This window comes from Helianthus annuus, chromosome 1 (genome assembly GCF_002127325.2).
Source record: "Helianthus annuus cultivar XRQ/B chromosome 1, HanXRQr2.0-SUNRISE, whole genome shotgun sequence".
Taxonomy (NCBI): Eukaryota; Viridiplantae; Streptophyta; class Magnoliopsida; order Asterales; family Asteraceae; genus Helianthus; species Helianthus annuus.
The window spans coordinates 2,053,301-2,074,047 of NC_035433.2; the positions used below are offsets into that span (position 1 = coordinate 2,053,301).

At 35.6% G+C, this 20,747-nt stretch overlaps 2 protein-coding genes across 4 annotated transcripts; both read left to right on the top strand.

Moving 5' to 3' along the window:
* Nucleotides 1-1,618: 1,618 nt before the first annotated feature.
* LOC110942285 (kinesin-like protein KIN-14I) lies at nt 1,619-11,740 on the top strand. 3 transcript variants are annotated; one of them, XM_022184024.2, is made up of 19 exons: nt 1,619-1,873; nt 1,973-2,139; nt 2,222-2,365; nt 2,471-2,686; nt 3,370-3,438; nt 3,565-3,633; nt 3,723-3,800; nt 3,926-4,057; nt 4,134-4,215; nt 4,331-4,426; nt 4,531-4,704; nt 5,226-5,332; nt 5,432-5,610; nt 6,554-6,715; nt 7,558-7,811; nt 8,215-8,378; nt 8,470-8,565; nt 9,983-10,449; nt 11,313-11,740. In XM_022184024.2, exons 1-19 carry the CDS (start codon nt 1,768-1,770, stop codon nt 11,440-11,442), a joined length of 2,892 nt encoding a protein of 963 aa, XP_022039716.1. In that variant the 5' UTR covers nt 1,619-1,767; the 3' UTR covers nt 11,443-11,740. The 3 variants fall into 3 exon arrangements, with proteins under 3 accessions (XP_022039716.1, XP_022039724.1, XP_035833676.1); XM_022184032.2 differs by having other exon boundaries at nt 11,316-11,714; XM_035977783.1 differs by lacking the exon at nt 2,471-2,686.
* A 2,731-nt stretch (nt 11,741-14,471) lies between these two features.
* On the top strand, nt 14,472-19,230 carry LOC110942297 (ethylene response sensor 1). The gene is made up of 5 exons (XM_022184037.2): nt 14,472-15,223; nt 15,899-16,445; nt 17,225-17,491; nt 18,121-18,245; nt 18,866-19,230. Exons 1-5 carry the CDS (start codon nt 14,487-14,489, stop codon nt 19,074-19,076), a joined length of 1,887 nt encoding a protein of 628 aa, XP_022039729.1. The 5' UTR covers nt 14,472-14,486; the 3' UTR covers nt 19,077-19,230.
* Nucleotides 19,231-20,747: the final 1,517 nt, after the last annotated feature.

Below are 20,747 nucleotides of genomic sequence, written 5' to 3' on the forward strand. Positions count from 1 at the left end.
TTATTACATATATGTAATTTTGTTTTCTATTATGTTTTTTTTGAACGACTAATTTTTCCCTTTAAATACTTACACCTTCAGGGTTGAACCTTGATCTCCTCACAAGAGAAAATTCCTCTTAACCAGTAGACTATAACCTAAGTGGTTGTTTTCTACTATGTAAATGTAATTTCTATAATCACATTAATGTAATTGCGCAATCATGTTAGAAAAGTTCATGATTACATATGTATTCGTAGAATCAAGGTTTTTTAAATGTATTTTGTGTTAGGGAAACGAAAAACGTTTAGATATGAGAGAGAAATGAGAAATCTTAAGGATTTTCTTAATAGCGTGTACTAATTTCCAACGTTAAAAACTTGTTAAGATGTTGATTAGAACCATTGATCATGATCAATAATTGAGATTGAGTTTTTTATTTTCTCGTTTAAATGAGTTTAACCCTCTTATACATATATGATTATATACTATTATACGTAAAACATTTTATATTTTTTAGAAATAGACGGTTTTTTTTTAAATATATAACAATTCTATAGTCAAATTCAATAGAATGAAATGTTCAATACTTGTATCGTATAATTAAGAAAAAGTGAAATACATAAAATTTACATGGGTTTTAGAAAAAAAAAAAATGATTTAAATAAAAGTTCAATAACTTTTCATTTTTGCTCTTTCAAATTTCAATTACCACACACGTCTAGTAAATTATGTAACCACGATCCCATTTTAGTCATCATCCTGTATATTATGTAACCACGATCCCATTTTAGTATTTGTTTTAGTCAAGAATCTAGATTTTCTTCTTATGCTAAATCCATATAGTGTGAAACTAAAATGTATAACTAAAACACACACTTTAAAAAATATATATAACAATACTATACACAAATTAAAGACAATAAAGTGCTCAACATTTTATTATATAATTTAAAAAAACAATGAAATATACAAAAATTGTTTGCGTTTAAAAAGTGAATAACGATAACTTTTCATTTGCTCTTTCAATTACAACACACATCCAATTATTTTAAATTTACCACAGTCTCGTCCAGTGGCGAAGCTTGAATTTTTCGGCGGGGGGGGGGGACGTATATACCCAAAAATTTCTATAGAACCGGGGGCGAAAACGTATATACCCACAAATTTCTATACGAAAACTACATATATAACACTACTGAGCGAAAAATTCGGGGGGGGGGGGGGGCGCCCCTCTTATCCTTCGCCCCTGGTCTCGTCTTAGTCATTGATTTACTTTGATTAACGATCTAGATTCACTTCTTACGCCACAATACAAAAAATAATAATCTATATAAAAATTGCCTTTTTATACTAAGTTTTATACTTTTATGTTTGTGGACGTAGATTCAACCACGCAAATCCTTATATTTTTTTTTTATTGTGTACTTTATACTTTTGTACTTTGGATATTTATTTATATCATAAACAATAGTAATAGAATAAATATTTTTTTTGAACGGCAAGAAAGAGAATAATAATAATAACAATTAATTAAAACTTTAAATAAGAAATAAAGGGGTTTGTTAAGCAAGTATTAAAACTTTAACTAGTACATGAACAGTACTATAAAACAAGCAAACAAAAGCAAAGATAGAGAAGAATGTTATAGTTATAATACCTCTGTGCATTAAGCAGCAAGCAACCTCCTCACCCTACCTCTTACCTCATTCATTTACTTTTTGTTACCTTCTTCACTGAATTTCACGTTCCAATATTCATTTTAGACATCATAATTTATGCTTGATCATGGCGGACGATAGTACATTATCCTTCTCGATGGCTTCTGTTGTCGAAGATGTCCTTAACCGCTCACAAGCCCTTGATATGGACTCCCGAAGAGCACAAGAAGCCGGTATGCATATGTTTAAATCGTATAATGTTCTGTTAACATGTAAATATGTAATATATGTTGGATCTGAATTATATATATGAATTTTTGAAATGTGTATAGCGATAAGAAGATATGAAGGTGCGGCATGGCTGCGAAAAATGGTAGGAGTTGTTGGCGCAAAGGATTTGCCTGCAGAGCCTTCAGAGGAAGAGTTTCGGCTCGGTTTAAGGAGTGGATTAATATTATGTAATGTGATTAATAAAGTACATCCAGGAGCTGTGTCTAAGGTTAATAATCCCATTTCTTAATAGTTTTATTATTAATTAATTAAGATTAATATTATGTTAATTGAGGTTTTGATTTGATAAGGTTGTTGAAAGTTCTTGTGATTCTGCTGCTTCACCGGACGGAGCTGCTTTATCTGCGTATCAGTATTTTGAAAACGCGAGGAACTTTTTAGTGGCGGTTGAGCAAATGGGGCTTCCTACCTTTGAAGCGTCCGATTTAGAACAAGTGAGTGTTTTGTTGTGATAAATATGATTAATGTGGTTGTGATCATGGGAGTTAAATTTATTTTTTATTTTTTATTTTTTATTTTTTATTTTTTATTTTTTTTAGGGAGGAAAAACATCAAGAATTGTGAATTGTGTGTTGGCACTAAAATCATACAGTGAGTGGAAACAAACAGGTGGTCATGGGACTTGGAGATTTGGGGGAACGGTGAAACCGAGCACGCCTAGTAAAAGCATTGTTCGCAAAAACTCGGACCCGTTCTCGAATTCTTTGTCAAAGATGAATGTTCAATCTCCAGAAACTGATAATAATAATAAAATGGTAGGTAATTAATTTAACTAAAGTTGGAAAAATGAATCATACAATTCACTTTTACCAAACATTTTTTTAACTGTTTGGTGCAAGAAATTTTACAATTCCTACCAAAGTATGCAATTGTTGCATTAAATGGTAAAAACTGGTAAGTATGCTACATTAAATGGTTATAAAACTGCATATTGTAGGTAAGAAATGGTGGTAAGTTTGTTGCAATAATTCGATAAAAAGTACATTGCATTTTACAGACGTTCAACGCCCCGCTTGCGGTATGCGCATATAATGTATATATGTGTGGGCCATCGGGGGCAAAAGTGAAAGTGCACTAATTTTAACGTTATTTTACTAATTTTGTGAAAATAACGTTAAAAGCTGAGGACGGTTAATCATGCATCATGTGGTGGCGTTGATAGCTGAAAGACAAAAGGTTACATGCACTAATCGGTCTTTGTCCCGATTGTTGAGTGTTATGTGCATTATGTCCAAGGCTTGATGCAAAACTACTATCGAGTCGGGGGTAGAGGTAAGGCTGTCTACATCTTACCCTCCTGAGACCCTACCTTTGCTTTGCTATTGGTGGGATTTACCGAGTATGATGATGATGATTTTACAGACGTTCGATTTTCTAACTAATGATTATTTTTTCTTCTCATCGTTTATCTTGATACTTGCAATGTTCTTCTATGCAGCATAATTCATCCTTAAGTACACTCGTTCGTGCAGTTTTGATGGATAAAAAGCCCGATGAAGTGCCCGTCGTAAGTGCAACCGATGGTTCTTAGTAACTTTGTGTACTAAATTAACTAGCTTCAGTCAAAATGTCATTTGTTTTATTTTTCGTTAGTGTGATAATACACCGTTTGACGCTAGTTCTCCCCGTGCAGCTTCTAGAATCGTTGCTAAGTAAGGTCATGGAAGAGTTTGAACATCGTATTGCAAGTCAAGTTGAATCGGTAATCCATTTACTCATGTATAGACATCCAGATTGTGTCGGGCACCATATTTACTCGTCGTTTTGATTTTTTTTTTTTTCGTTCAACAGCAAAAACCCGTCCCCAAGGATTCGCCTACTTTAAGTGCAAACAGAACATTTTTGAAACATACTACTTGTGATGCTAAGGTAACTTTGTTAATTCCTGGTTTTTTTTTTTTTTTTTTTTTTTTTTTTTTTCAACAAGTAACACCATTTTATATGTGAACACTAATATGTTACATCTTTTAACAAATTTTTTTTTATCATTAAAGGTAGAAGACCGAAACGCTGCAGTTGTAGTGAAAGAGAAAATCTCTCATAAGAACGTCGTTCATGACGAAGAAATTAAACGAAAACACATAAAACATCAAATGGCTTTCGTTGCACAACAAGAAGACATCGAGGTACGCTCCATATTTTTTTTAGAAATTTACGCTCCTTATTTAGCTATGTTATAACAGCGTAACACCGGCTTTTCAGGCATTGAAGCAAACGCTGTCAACCACAAAAACCGGGATGCAGTTTATGCAAAAGAAATTCTTCGAAGAAATTAAGAATCTCGGTAACTTTGTGATTAATGTTTTTTTCATTTTAATTACTCTCTCTCTCTCTCTCTCTCTCAATTAGTCATTTCTAAAATCATTTTTTTCTTTTTTCTTTTTTTTTTGTGTTTGTAGGTCAACATGTTCTTGGTCTAGCTCATGCAGCTTCAGGATACCATAGAGTTCTTGAGGAAAACCGAAAGCTATATAATCAAGTACAAGATCTTAAAGGTACCTAGAACCTTTCAGAAAGTGTCATCACCTTTCATCACCTTATTTTTATAATTCAATGAGGCGAAATCTCTTACAACGGTTGATGTTTATTCTCGTAACAGGAAATATTAGAGTTTATTGTCGGGTGAGACCTTTCTTAGGACGACAGTCAAACGCTACAAATACTGTCGATTGCATCGAGGAAGGAACAATAAGCATTAACACCCCACCGAAGTATGGAAAAGGACGTCGATCGTTTAGTTTCAACAAAATTTTCGGCCCCTCAGCAACCCAAGGTTGGTGTTTCTTCTCATTTTTATAGTTTAAAGTAGAGTGAATTTCAAGGATTGTCCTTTATCTTTATACCCATTTTCAGGCGCTATCTTTTATGTTTAAAATTGACGAGTTTTGTCCTTTATGTTTTCATATCATACACGTTTTGTCATTTAGGCCTAACCTAGTTAGTTTTTTCAGTTAAATTTGGTCATTTGCTTTGCACATGAGGGCATTTTTGTCAATTCAAAGGTTGCAGAAGCTTTGAACTGTAAATCTGCCGTTGAACTTACCTTTGAATTGACAAAAATGCCCTCATGTGCAAAGCATATGACCAAATTTAACTGAAAAAACTAACTGGGTTAGGCCTAAAGGACAAAACGTGTATGATATGAAAACATAAAGGACGAAACTCGTCAATTTTGAACATAAAGGACAACGCCTGAAAATATAAATAAAGATAACGGACAATCCTTGAAATTCACTCGTGTTTAAAGTATTATTTAATAATTATATCTTATGCATTGCTCTTGTACATGTTAAGAGGAAGTCTTTGAAGATACTCGACCCCTAATTCGCTCTGTTCTTGACGGTTACAATGTTTGTATATTTGCATATGGTCAGACTGGATCCGGAAAAACTCATACCATGGTACTTATTTTTACTTTTTTCTATATAAAATTATAAACTAGAATTTACATTAACCAATTATTAAGATAATATTTTCTTACTTTTTTTTTTTAAATCCAGAGTGGACCGAAAGATCTAACCGAGAGTAATCAAGGAGTTAACTACAGGGCGCTAGGCGATTTGTTTCTTCTAGCGGAGCAGAGAAAGGGAACTTTCCAATATGATGTCTCGGTTCAAATGATAGAAATATACAACGAGCAAGTGCGGGATCTCCTCGCTACTGACAGTTTAACTAAAAGATATCCTTTTTTTTCTTATTAATGGCAAATTGGAAAATAATAATCTCATCTTTCTGAAATTGACCGATAATAATCCCAAGTCAGTTATTAGCTAATAATAATCCGACCTCGTCCAATTTTTTTGTAAAATAGTCCGCCGTTAAAACAGCTTAACGGAGTTAAGTGTTTTTCCGAATTACAAACCGATGTTTTAGGGCTTTTGATCAGAACGAGGATACGAGTCGATTGATGTAAAACTTACCTCGAAATACTGCCCCCAACCCACGAAAACGGTGCTTCAATTCGGGTGTTTAACTTCCAATTAACAAAATTCAAGCCATTTCGAACACAATTTCGATGTAAGTTTTACATCAATCGACTCGTATCCTCGTTCTGATCAAAAGCCCTAAAACATCAGTTTGTAATTCTGAAAAACACTTAACTCCGTTAAGCTTATTTAACGGCAGACTATTTTACAAAAAAATTGGACGAGGTCGGATTATTAATGGCTAATAACTGACTTGGGATTATTATCCGTCAATTTCAAAAAAATAAGATTATTATTTTCCAATTTGCCTTAGAAATAAAGCAACAGATTTTACTTTACTTTACTTTACTTTACTCTAAAGTATTTTATTTCTAATATAATGTAATTAAGAACCCTGGGCTTATAGCTCAGTGGTTATGGAAATGAGGGAAGACTTTTGACCGAAAGGTCTCAAGTTCGATTCCTGATCCACCCGGGTTTTACCGGCTTTGCATTGTCGTGCCCTCGGGCGGGTGCAGGGTCGGGTTTTCCCCGGAACTGGTGGCATGGTGGGCTAGGGGCTCCGTGCGTGCAGGTTGGGCTGCCGCGGGCTACCTTTCGGCCAATGGGTGCCGCGTACGGAGTACCCGGCGATTCTTATGTTGGACGTTCAAAAAAAAATATAATGTAATTAAGTGTTCCTTAATCTGTTATTACGTTAGAGATCCGTAACAACTCACAGAACGGGTTTAACGTTCCAGAAGCTAGCTTGGTCCGTGTTTCATCCACATTTGACGTTATTGATCTGATGAATTTAGGCCAAAGAAATCGGGCCGTGGGTGCAACTGCTCTTAATGACCGTAGTAGTCGCTCTCACAGGTTACTTTAAATCCGTACTTTTGTCACTTAAAGGTTTTTTCTAGCCCGTACGTTGTTAATAGCGAGCATAGCGCTTGCTACAGCGAATAGCGTAGCGAAGTGGCAGTATGTCGTAATATAATGGTTAGCCGTTAGCGACTCCATAGCGGGAAAATAGCGAGATTTTAGGTTTTTTTTCGTTTTAATATAAATAGTGATGCCAATTAGTTTTTTTTGGATTTTTTTTATAAAGAGTAAAATGCACGGATAGTCCCTGTGGTTTGATGAAATTTCACCTTTAGTCCCCAACTTTTCAAAATTACACTCTTAGTCCCTTTGGTTTGACAAGTTGTTACTCGGATAGTCCCCAAAGCGGATGGAGGTTAGTTTTTCTAGTTAAGTGGGTGTGAAATGACAAGGACTATCCGAGTAACAACTTGTCAAACCACAGGGACTATCCGAGTAACCTTCATTCACTTTAGGGACTATCTGAGTAATAACTTGTCAAACCACAGGGACCAAGAGTGTAATTCTGAAAAGTTGGGGACTAAAGGTGAAATTTCACCAAACCACAGGGACTATCCGTGCATTTTACTCCTTTATTTAAGTATAGCTATTTAATATAAATAGTATACTTAGATTAAAGAAAAACAGCGTATTTTGATAAATATACATATAAAATATTTCTCAAACTTTCTTCTGGTGTATCGCTAAACATGAAATAGCGCCCGCTGGCCGCTAGGTAGCTTGTCGCTATCATCCACTATTCGCTATTGACAACTATGTAATCTGGCCTAAAAACAAGTTGGTCACCTTTTATACGATTGTCCGTCAATTGACTGTTTAAATTTCGATAAACGCAGTTGCTTGACCGTACATGTGCAAGGGCGGGATCTAACATCAGGAGGCGTTCTACGCGGTTGTATGCATTTAGTTGATCTTGCGGGAAGTGAACGCGTCGATAAATCTGAAGTAACCGGAGATAGATTAAAAGAAGCACAACATATTAATAAATCTCTATCTGCCTTAGGAGATGTCATATCTTCGCTTGCGCAAAGGAATGCGCATGTACCTTATCGAAACAGCAAACTCACACAATTACTCCAAGATTCACTTGGTAAAAAAATGCAACCATACACATGCATATTCAATCTTTTTTTTTTTTTTTTTTTTGAGTAAACTTCCGTTTTGCTCCCTGTGGTTTGGTCACTTTAACGGTTTTGCTCCAAACCTTTAAAAATAGCCATTTTACTCCCTGATGTTTTGGTTTTTTTGCCAGTTTGCTCCCCGCCTCTAACTCCATCCAAATTGTTTGTTTTTCCATTTTGCTCCCCGCAGGGAGCAAACTGGCAACAAAACCAAAACATCAGGGAGTAAAATAGCTATTTTTAAAGGTTTGGGGCAAAACCGTTAAAGTGACCAAACCACAGGGAGCAAAACGGAAGTTTACACTTTTTTTTTTTTTTTTTTTTTTTTTGTGAATTAAAGATTTAATGTTTGTTGGTGTTATGCTATATTAGGTGGGCAGGCGAAGACGCTTATGTTTGTTCACATAAGCCCGGAGTTGGATGCTGTTGGAGAAACGCTTAGTACACTTAAGTTTGCCGAACGGGTTGCCACTGTCGAACTTGGTGCTGCGCGAGTAAATAAAGACAGTTCAGACGTCAAAGACCTCAAAGAACAAGTAAAAAAAAAAACTTATATTCGCCACGATTATTCAAAAACTATTGTATATAAAATTTGATTAAAATTAAAAATCATATTTGCTTTCTCAGATTGCGAATCTAAAGGCAGCTTTAGCACGGAAAGAAGGAGAACAAGAAAGTGTTCAGGTTCGAAGGAAACCGACAGGAGAAATAGGCAACATTGAGGTATCTCCGTCTCTCTCTGTCTCACTTATGTATGATTTGTAATGTTTATTTCATAGGATCATATATAGGCCACTCGAGTATTCAAAAAGCGAAACCAAGCGCCAAATCACAAGTTTAAAAAAAAATTGTTTCGTTATTGGATGTTTAGTTATTGCTCAAATTCCTACGTGGCAGTGACCTGGCGGTGATGTGGCAATATTTTAGTAATTTTTGTAGAAAGATTTGTAAATAATTGACGAAAATGCCCCTGCGTCCCAACGTTAAAGCTTTTCCTACATCTAGAGTTATAAAATTACAAAAATGACCCGAATCCGCTTAAATACCTTTTGACAGCTTCCCCCCCCCCCCCCCCCCCCCCCCAGGTATTTTCATGATATTGCAATTTTAGCCCCTTTACTTTGTAACCTTCAAAGTTTCATAAAATGGCAATTTTAGTCCCTAAACCTTCTACTTTGAATTTTCAAAACCACAACCTCATCTTTCAAACTTTGCCAGCACCAACCCTCTACTTTGGTTTTCCACCATCACCCCCTTAGCTCTTACATAGTTACGCACCAACCCTCTTCTTTTACATTTCCACCAACGCCCCCTCATCTTTTACACATTTCCGCCACCACCCCTATACTTTTACACTTTGTCTTTTTTAGACTTTGCTTTTTTACCCCTTGCACTATTACTCCATTTTTACACCCGCTCAACTTTAAAAAAATTGCAATTGTAACCCCTAGACTACAACTCCTACTTTTGCAAATGCCAATGCATTGTGTTTTACGAAATGTCTTAGGCATTGTGTTTTACACTTTGTGTCTACCTTTGTGTTTTACACTTTTTTGTATTTGTCTTTTACGCACTGCGTTTTACGAATCGTGTTTTGTCTTACTATATGTTTCCACCCGTCACGCACCACTGCAACGCGCTGCGGGCAAAATACTAGTTTTACAATATGTCATAAAGTTTATGGCCTGAATTGACATAAATGAAAAGATTTGATATATGAATGTCCTGTAATATTGTTTGGTTATCCTGGCCACATAGTAATGTTAAAAAGGAGTATGCATGCATTATCCATTGTTTCATAATCTAAAAGAGTTAATTACTGTTTTCGTCCCTGTGGTTTGTCAAAAATCACTATTTCAGTCCATTAGTTTAAAAATTGCGATTTCAGTCCCTGTGTTTTCACTTTCGTAACCATTTCAGTCCACCTCGTAACCATTTCAGTCCCTGTACTTAGAATAAATGGATTGAAATGGTTACGAAATTGAAACCACAGGGACCGAAATTGTTACGAAAGTGAAACCACAGGGACTGAAATCGCAATTTTTAAACTAATGGACTGAAATAGTGATTTTTGACAAACCACAGGGACGAAAACAGTAATTAACTCAATCTAAAAAATGACATTATGTTTATGTTTTAGGCACGAAAAAAATACAGGCCAAGACAGAAGACACAAAGTATCGATTTAGACGAACTGTTAGGAAACTCGCCACCTTGGCCGCCAGTAAGCAGCCCTGGTGAGATGTACGGTGAAGACGATAGAGAAACCGGGTCGGGTGACTGGGTAGACAAGGTGATGGTAAACAAACAAGACGGAGCGCGTGGGACCGTTGGATGTTGGGAACCCGAAAATACCCGAATGTCTGATTCGTTTTACCAAAAATACCTCCCGGAACAATGTTATAACATGTTCGCAGGCGGAAATGGGTTCGATGTTGCCACTACTACAGATGATCTTGATGAACTTGATGCTGCCACTAGTGACTCATCTGAGCCTGATCTACTCTGGCAGTTCAATCACTCAAAACTTTCAAGTTTGACCAATGGAGGAGCCATGTCAAAAGTCAGTAACTTAAATGCAAAGTCAACAAGGAGCCCAGATATAAGGTAGTCACTTATTATATTATAGAGTAAACTTCTGTTTTGCTCCCTGTAGTTTGGTCACTTTAACGGTTTTGCCCCAAACCTTTAAAAATAGCCATTTTCCTCCAATAGTTTGCTATGTTTTTTTCCATTTTGCTCCCCGTTTCTAACTCCATCCAAATTGTCTGTTTTCCATTTTGCTCCCCGCAGGGAGCAAAATGGAAAAAACCATAGCAAACTATTGGAGGAAAATGGCTATTTTTAAAGGTTTGGGGCAAAACCCTTAAAGTGACCAAACCACAGGGAGCAAAACGGAAGTTTACTCTATATTATATTGTATCATATCATATTATCACATACTGCACGCGATGTAAAAAAAGGGTGAAATGCCATTTTTTGTCCCTGAGGTTTGATCAGTTTTGCGACTTTCATCTAAAGGTTTGTTTTTCCGCATCTGGATCCAGAAGGTTTGAAATCTTGCCATTTTCGTCTGGCTGGTTAACTTCATCCATTTTCCTCCGTTAAGTCAGGGGTCTTTCTGTTTTTTGTTAACTGAAAGGGCAATTCGGTCTTTTTCAAGGGTATTCGGTCTTTATACATAAAGCGAAAAAGATCGAATTGCCCTTTAAGTTAGCAAAAAAGACGGAAATACCCATGACTTAACGGTGAAAAATAGATAGAGTTAACGAGCCAGGTGAAAATAGCAAGATTTCAAACATTTTCGATTCAGATGCGGAAAAACAAACCTTTGGACGAAAGTCGTAAAACTGGTCAAACCTCGGGGACGAAAATGACATTTTATTTTACTCAGAAAAAAATGTAAACATGGTCAAAAGTTTCCTTAAAAAAATTGAAAATTTTGTTATTGATTGTTTGACTAATTACAGCAGCAGAACAATGAGTCCAAATCTCGGGCCTTCGCCATCAAGGAAAATGGCGAATGTGGGTCCGCAGCAGCGAGCTGGGAGGCAAGTAGCCTCTGCAGAAGTTAAAAGGAAAACTGGGAACAGGAAGTAGCCAAGTGACTGATCTGCTTTTGAGTTTCTTGTTTTCTGTATTTGATCTTATTTTTTTCTTTATATATAGAGAGTGAGAGTGATGAGAGGATTTACATACTTTTTTTTTTTTTTTGGTTTTTTGTTGATATTTGAATTAATTGTTTCATGTTATATATATAATATATATGTGTAAATTTGCCACAACAGTTTCAGTTGCTTGCATCTTATGTATTTTGACATAAACTCTATTATATTAAACAAGTCAAGCTCAACTCATGTTAATGAATTGTTCAAAATACTTATATTCTATTATTAAATTTTATTTGTCTCCATGAATAGTAATATATTAATTTTTTATTCATAATCCTTTATTTTTACTTTTAGTTTTTTTTTTTGTTATTTTATTATTATAAATATTTTTAGCATATTTTATTTTTCTGTTATGATTTTTAAGATACGGTGTTTTATAATATTCTTAATAGATTGTTGCTACATGCCTATTTTTATCTGCGTCTTTACATAAACTTTACTCAAAACCGAGTTGTGAATAGTTATGCACAAGTTATCGAAACAAGTTCATGTCATCAAAGTTGCCTCACTGTTTAGTTTAGTTTTTTTATATAAGTGATGTTGGTTACCCTTTTCGTTATTCTAATAATATAGTGTAATGCTTTGTAAAATTCCGAACATAGCGTTATAGTATTGGTATATGTATCATGTGATTTCGACCAAACAACATCGGTACCCGTATAACTATGGGGACTGTTACTGATATTTGTTTTTGTAGTTTGTTTCATGTAAACCATGTGTCAATATCATTTTGAGCATATTACGACTCGGTTTTTGAGTTTTATCTTCGATTGCTATACCAAGTGCCAAAAGCCGTACATAAGGATTTAAGTGTCTCAGCCGAGCCGAAAAGAAAATGCCTTTTGGCCTAATGAATTATATAAACTATTTTTAAACGACGATTAACGTTATAGTAATAAACATAGCAAAAATATAGAATTGCCATATTCATTGGTTTCTAATGTGTCAAGTAACTTCAACTCCATATAAATTTATCAGCCTCAATATCCGATCTTTTTTTATTTTTATTTTTTGAACTTCTAATTATTAATTGCATTAGATTTATGCTTGGAGATAGAGGATCCCGTACATTAATCCAGAAGTGTGAGAAGTGTATTATAACACTATATATAACACTATATAACACCATATAAACACCGGGTAACACTATGTAACACCATATAACACCATATAACACTATGTAACACTATATAACACTATATAACAAATAAAACACTATATTTTGTCTAATAGCATGTCTATGATAGACGTATAGTTTTATATATTGTTATATAGTGTTACATAGTGTTATATGGTGTTACATAATGTTATACGGTGTTTATATGGTCTTATATAGTGTTATAATACGCTTCTCACACTTCTCACACTTCTGGATTAACGTACAAGATCCCTTCCCTATGCTTGGATAATGGATATGGATCAAAATAAATCTAGCTAGCCCAATATGTTATAAGATTTTAGATATGGATATAAAAAGTTATTTGGGCCTAATAAGTTGTAAGATTAATTTTTTAATAGAAAGAGTTAAATAAATTACATTAGATAGATGTTTGAATAATGGATATCGATCAAAGCCCAATAGGTTATAAGATTTTAGATATGAATAAAATAAAATTATTTGGTCCCAATAAGTTGGAAGCTTAAATTTTTTATATAGAGTGTCCAATAAATTTTTCAATTTCATATTATAAAAATATAAATATATATATTTTTTTTTAAATTTGGCCCCTAAGAAATCAGGCCAGGTACGGTTCACCCACCCCTAGACAAGCCCTGCAAGAACTGATATTGACTGAATTCTTACCGCAAAGTGCGGGCAAAAACTAGCTAGTTTGCCAAGCAATGATGACAATTAAACAATTAAAAAAAAAAACTCAACTAAACTCATCATGAACTATTAAATTCACATTGTCACCTTACCAAACATGCATGCTATTAAGATACAAAAATATAGAAATCAAAAGGTGGGGCCCAAATTGATAGCAAATGAGGAAAAACTTTCTCTTTTCCTTGCATGAACCCGTGCGGTGTGACTAAGATTTTGCCACTTTTACGTGAATGACATGATCAAATATCTGTAACACTGCAAACCCACCTTTTTTTTCTTCTTCTTTCATTTTCTTTAGAGTTAAATGCCATTTTACTCCCTGTAGTTTGACCATTTTACCAGTTTAGTCCAAAGCTTTGAAACATAGTCATTTTAGTTCAAATAGTTTCAAACGTTGCCATTTTAGTCCACTGGGTAAACTCTATCCATTTTTTCTGTTAGAGTTAAATGTCATTTTAGTCCCTGTGGTTTGGGTTATTTTACCAGTTTAGTCCAAATGTTTCATTTTTCGCATGTGGGTCCAAAAAGGTTTCACCGTTGCCATTTTAGTCAACTGGGTTAACTTAATCCATTTTTTTTGTTATCAAGTTGGGCAAATTGGTCATTTTATATGGCCGAATTGCCCTTCTAGTTAACAGAATTACATATTAAATGACCGAATTGTCCTTCTCGTTAAAAGAAAAAATGGATGAAATTAACCCAGTGGACTAAAATGGCAACGATGAAACCTTTTTGGACCCACATGCGAAAAATGAAACCTTTGGACTAAACTGACAAAATGACATAAACCATAGGGACTAAAATGGCATTTAACTCTTTCTATTAACTATAAGGGCAACCCGATCATTTTATATGGCCGAATTGCCATTCTAGTTACCAGAATTACATATAAAATGACCGAATTGCCCTTCTAGTTAACAGAATTACATATAAAATGACCGAATTGCCCTTCTAGTTAACAAATAACAGAAAAAATGGATGGAGTTTACCCAGTGGACTAAAATGACAACGTTTCAAACCTTTGGACTAAACTGGCAAAATGTGCCAAACCACAAGGACTAAAACGGCATTTAACTCTTTTCTTTATTTTCTATATAAGTTACACCATCTACTAGACTAAATCTTGCAGGCTTTTGAACCTCCTCATGGATCATCATTCCTGTGATTGCTTTGAGACCCAATGGCCAGCTGATGATATCCTCATCAAATACCAATACATATCCGATTTCTTCATCTCAATCGCGTATTTCTCAATCCCTTTAGAACTCATATACTTCGTTCAGAAGTCGTCTTACTTCCCATACCGATGGGTGGTTATGCAGTTTGGTGCGTTTATCGTGCTTTGTGGGGCGACACATTTTATAAACTTGTGGACATTTTCGTCACACTCGAGGACCGTTGCTGTGGTTATGACTGTTGCCAAGTTGTCCACAGCTTTTGTTTCATGCATTACAGCTTTGATGCTTGTGCATATCATACCGGATTTGTTGAGTGTGAAGAAGCGCGAATTGTTTTTGAGAAAACGGGCCGAAGATCTTGATAAAGAAATGGGGTTGATTATTAAACAGGAGGAAGCTGGTAGGCATGTTAGAATGTTGACACATGAGATTAGAAGTACACTTGATAGAGATACTATATTGAAAACTACTATGATTGAGTTGGGTCGGATCTTGGATCTTGAAGAGTGTGCTTTGTGGATGCCTTCTAGGAGGGGTTGTTTGGTCCTTGAGTTGTGTTATTGTTTGCATAATTTGATTCCTTTTGGCTCGACCGTTGACATGAATTTGAGTGAAGTTAGTCGCGTGTTGAGTAGCCAGGATGCGCTCAGGATTCATGGGTTGTGCCAGTTGGCCAGGGTTAGATCCGCCGTGGGAGCATACAGGTGTTAGACGAGTTTACTATCTACTCTAGTTATTATTATTTAGAGTTAACTTTCGTTTTACTCCCTGTGGTTTGGTCATTTTAACGGTTTTGCTCCAATAGTTTAAAAATAGCCATTTTTCTCCCTGATCTTTCAAGTTTGTCGCCAGTTTGCTCCCTAATCTTTCGAGTTTGTCGCCACTTTCCTCCCTAATGGAGTTAGAGGCGGGGAGCAAAATGACGATAAGTTAGAAAAATCAGGGAGGAAAATGGCTATTTTTAAACTATTGGGGCAAAACCGTTAAAATGACCAAATCACATGGAGCAAAATGGAAGTTAACTCTTTACAAGCGGTAAATTGCATTTTATTTATCTTTACTATATGATGTAGTTATTAGGGTAAATTGCATTTTACGTTCTTTACGTTTTAGCAAAAAAAATCAGGCGTTGTCCTTTAACTAACGAAATTACAGCAGATGTCTTTTATGTTCTAATTTTTTACATGCGGTGTCCTTTCTTCATAAAAAGATTACAAAAATAAAGGACATCCGCAATAAAGAAATTAAAACATACATGAAATCTGCTGTAAAGAAATTAAAACATAAAGGACGTCCGTTGTAATTTCGTTAGTTAAAGAACACACACAAAATATTATTCACCAATACAGTTTTTCAGTTCTTTTGAATTCTTTCAATAGGCAACCAGAGGCGGTTGCGGTCCGTGTACCTCTCTTGCACCTCTCAAATTTCGAAATGGATGATTGGTCCGATCGCGCGGTAGACAGTTACGCGATCATGGTTTTGGTTCTTCCGGTGAACGGTGTAAGAAAATGGCGAGATCATGAACTAGAGCTTGTGGAAGTTGTTGCGGACCAGGTTGCCGTTGCGCTTTCTCATGCCGCGATTCTAGAAGAGTCGATGAGAGCGCGCGACCAGCTGATGGAGCAAAATATTGCCTTGGAGTTGGCCAAACAAGAGGCAGAAATGGCGATCCATGCTCGAAATGACTTTCTTTGTGTCATGAATCATGAAATGAGAACACCTATGCATGCGGTTATTGCATTGGCATCTCTTCTTCTTGAAACCGAACTTACTCCAGAACAAAGAGCCATGGTCGAGACGGTTCTTAGAAGTAGTAACCTTCTTGCGGCACTTATAAACGACGTTCTAGATCTTTCTAGACTAGAAGACGGCAGCCTACACTTGGAAAACGACGTCTTTGACCTTCATGGATTGTTCAGTGAGGTATTGTATGCAGGGTTGTAAACGAATCGAACGAACACGAACAAGGCCATGTTCGTGTTCGTTCGTTAAAGAAATTAACATGTTCGCGAATTGTTCACGAACGCATACCGAACATAAATTTGTGTTCGTGTTCGTTCCTTAAGGAAATTCAGTTGTTCACGAACAGTTCGTGAACACTGGTCTCGAACACAAACGATCGCAAGCAAATAAAAACAAACGCAAACGAACATTTAACTTAAAAATAAAAAAATAAAAACATCGTTATCCTTAAACATTGGATATAAGTAGTTAAATACAACCATCAAATGATAAATCAAAACAAAAGAAGTCTACTAGACCACCAAACGATGAATCAAGTTTACCTAATTTAGACATAATTATCCCAAAAAATGTCTTAGAACGTCCAAATTTTTGCTAACTTAGAAAAAAATAGGGTTTTAAGTTTTCAGAATGTTTAGATAAAAGGTTTATTATTTATTATTTATAATCAAACGAACACGGATGAACGAACATATTACCGAACGTTCACGAACGTAGTCGAACGAACGAGACCTATGTTCGTGTTCGTTCGTTAAGCTAACCGAACAAAATTTTTTGTTCATGTTCGTTCGTTAAGCTAATTGAACGAACATAAACGAACTTCCCGCCGAACGGTTCACGAACTGTTCGCTGAACGTTCGGTTCGTTTACAGCCCTAATTGTATGCACTTTGCACTTTTCTTGCATCACAAGTTTCGACATGCTTAACTTCTTTAACACATGATTTTGTGTTGTGGCAGGTCATTAGATTAATAAACCCCATCGCGTGTGTGAAAAAGGTATCCATGACGTTGAACTGCGACATGGATTTACCCGCGTGTGGGTTTGGAGACGAGAAAAGGCTTATGCAAACCATTTTGAATGTAGCTGGTAACGCGGTTAAGTTCACTAAAGAAGGTCATGTCTCGGTTGAGGCCTCCGTTCTGAGTTCTGAATTTGTAGGAGAGTGGCGTACGCCTGAGTTCTGTCCCACGTTGGCCGACGGCTTATTTTACCTTCTTGTACAGGTCAGCATAATATCAAAACAATATTTCAACTTAGAATATAAAAAAGGCAAATTGGAAAATAATAATCCCATCTTTCTGAAATTGGCAGATAATAATCCCAAGTCAGTTATTAGCCAATAATAATCCGACCTCGTCCAATTTTTTTGTAAAATAGTCCGCCGTTAAAATAGCTTAACGGAGTTAAGTGTTTTTCCTAATTACAAACCGATGTTTTAGGGCTTTTGATCAGAACGAGGATACGAGTCGATTGATGTAAAACTTACCTTGAAATACTGCCCCCAACCCACGAAAACGGTGCTTTAATTTGGGTGTTTAACTTCCAATTAACAAAATTCAAGTCATTTCGAACACAATTTCGAGGTAAGTTTTACATCAATCGACTCGTATCCTCGTTCTGATCAAAAGCCCTAAAACATCGGTTTGTAATTCGGAAAAACACTTAACTCCGTTAAGCTTATTTTAACGGCAGACTATTTTACAAAACAATTGGACGATGTCGGATTATTATTGGCTAATAACTGACTTGAGATTATTATCGGCCAATTTAGAAAGATGAGATTATTATTTTCCAATTTACATAAAAAATTCTAGAAAGAAAGAAAGAAAAACATACAAAATATTTTGTGCAGGTTAAGGATTCTGGAAGTGGCATCACACAACAAGAAATTCCACACATCTTTTCCAAATTTTCAGACTCTCAAAATGGTTCCATTAGAAACAATGGTGCAGGGCTTGGACTTGCCATTTGCAAAAGGTATAACTTTTTTTTTTGAGTAAACTGCCATTTTGGTCCCTGTGGTTTGGGCATTTTTGTCATTTTAGTTCAAATCTCAAACTTTTTAAATCTGGGTCCCTATGGTTTCACTTTTATTGTCATTTTAGTCCAAAATTCAAAAACTCATTTTTTTGACTATTGCAACCTGCCTATTTTGTCTTTTTGTGCAGGGGTATTTTTGTCCAGCTGATTTTAATTTAGTTTTTACATTAAGAATAGAGTTAAATGAAAATCAGTTGGACAAAAATACCCCTACACAAAAAGACAAAATAGGCAGGTTGCAACAGTCAAAAAAGGGAGTTTTTGAATTTTGGACTAAAATGGCAATAAAAGTGAAACCACAGGGACCCAGATTTAAAAAGTTTGAGATTTGGACTAAAATGGCAGAAGTTCCCAAACCACAGGGACCAAAATGACAGTTTACTCCTTTTTTTTAATTTGGTTGTTTTTATACATATTTTCCATGAGAACCCGTTACCTAAAAAACTAATGGGATCAGTAAAACACAACATTTTAGGTTATATTCTAAGACCTCTAAGACTCAAGCGCTTACACGATTTAATTTTTATTTTCTCATACTTAGAGAAATATGATTTCAGGTTTGTGAATTTGATGGGAGGACACATATGGGTTGAGAGCGAAGGGTTAGGAAAGGGCACGACGGTGACTTTTCTTGTGAAGTTAGGACACTGCAACAGTCCAAATGACCCAACCCGTCATGGCAGCGGTGAGCTAATCACACACAGATATTTGTCGAGTCAAGATTACAAAGCGACTGCATCCTTCCCTCGTTACCAAAAGGGATTCTAGCACCTGCCGGGCGTATGGGGTGTAGTGTTAAGCTACAGAAAAAAGAAACCCAAAGAGCAAACACCAATGCCTTCATGGGAGGAATGAATAGATTTGTTTTTTGATATTCATGTTTGATTTAATAAATATTTAGTCAATACTTTTTTTAACACCAGATCAACTGGATTACTTTCTGTACACAGAAGTACATGAAATCATAAACCGAACTAAATCACTGAAAACCGAATTAATAAATAACGAATTGTGTATTGTATCTTTAAAAGAGTATCATCCATGGAGGTAACTCGAATAATCAACAAGTATTAAGATACAAATATGTATTAAATTGCTAAAATAGTCCCTAACGTTTGTTCACATTTGCTAGATCCATCCAAAAAAAGATTTTTTCTCATATGAACCACTGAGGTTTCAAAAAAGTTGCTAAATTCATCCAAACTTTAAGGACGATTTTAGCAATTTAATAAAACAAACTTTTTTTGGATGGATTTAGCAAATGTGAACAAACGTGAGGGACGATTTTAGCAATTTACTCTATTTTTTTATTTTCATCTTTTTATTATATCTCTTAATTAACATAAAATCTACCCCACTCTGGCCAAGACGATAGATTTTAGCCCGGTTACTCTATTTACTCTACAACAGACGATAGATTCGCACCTGCTTTTGCAGGCCCTCCACCCCACTCTGGCCAAGACTATGTTGTCTTAACCGGGCTCACGCTTCGCATCGAGTTTGGTTTGGCGCTCCCCGACAAAATTTCCAGCCTATTGCCATATGCGAGTAGTTGCACCCTCCACAAGAGCCGAAAACTCTCTGGAGTAAGTGCACTGTAATAGAAAACTCGGGTGTATTCCGCGGGTTTCGAACCTTTGGCCAGGCCTTCACGCAGTATTTTTTTGTTCATTTATAAAATAAAATACACGTTCTTGCTAAACAGGTAACAAATTAAACCGTTGAAAACATTTTGTCGTATAATTAACTTTATTAAAGGATTAGTAATGAGTAAAATGTTTACATTTTAAAAGACTTGGTTAGATGATTATAAATTTAAAACCGTATTCATAATTGTAAAATATAAATGATTAATCTTTATTATGAAGTGGGTGAAGGCCTGGTCACAGGTTCGAAACCCGCATAGCACACCCGAGTTTTCTATTACAGTGCATTTACTCCAGAGAGTTTTCGGCTCTTGTGGAGGGTGCAACTACTCGCATATGGCAGTAGGCTGAAAATTTTGTCGGGGAGCGCCAAGCCAAACTCTGATGCCAAGCATGAGCCCGGTTAAGACAAGATAGTCTTGACCAGATTGGGGTGGAGGGCCTGCAAAAGCAGGTGCGAATCTATCGCCTGTTGTAGAAATTCGTCGTTCAAAGAAAAAAAAACTAGTAGATTTTATGTTAAATAAGAAATTTAATAAAAAGATGAAAATATATAGATTTTATGTTAATTAAGAGATATAATAAAAAGATGATAATAAAAAAATAGAGTAAATTGCTAAAATCGTCCCTGACGTTTGTTCACATTTGCTAAATCCATCCAAAAAAAGTTTGTTTTATTAAATTGCTAAAATCGTCCCTGAAGTTTGGATGGATTTAGCAACTTTTTTGAAACCTCAGTGGTTCATATGAGAAAAAAAAAAATTTTGGATGGATCTAGCAAATGTGAACAAAC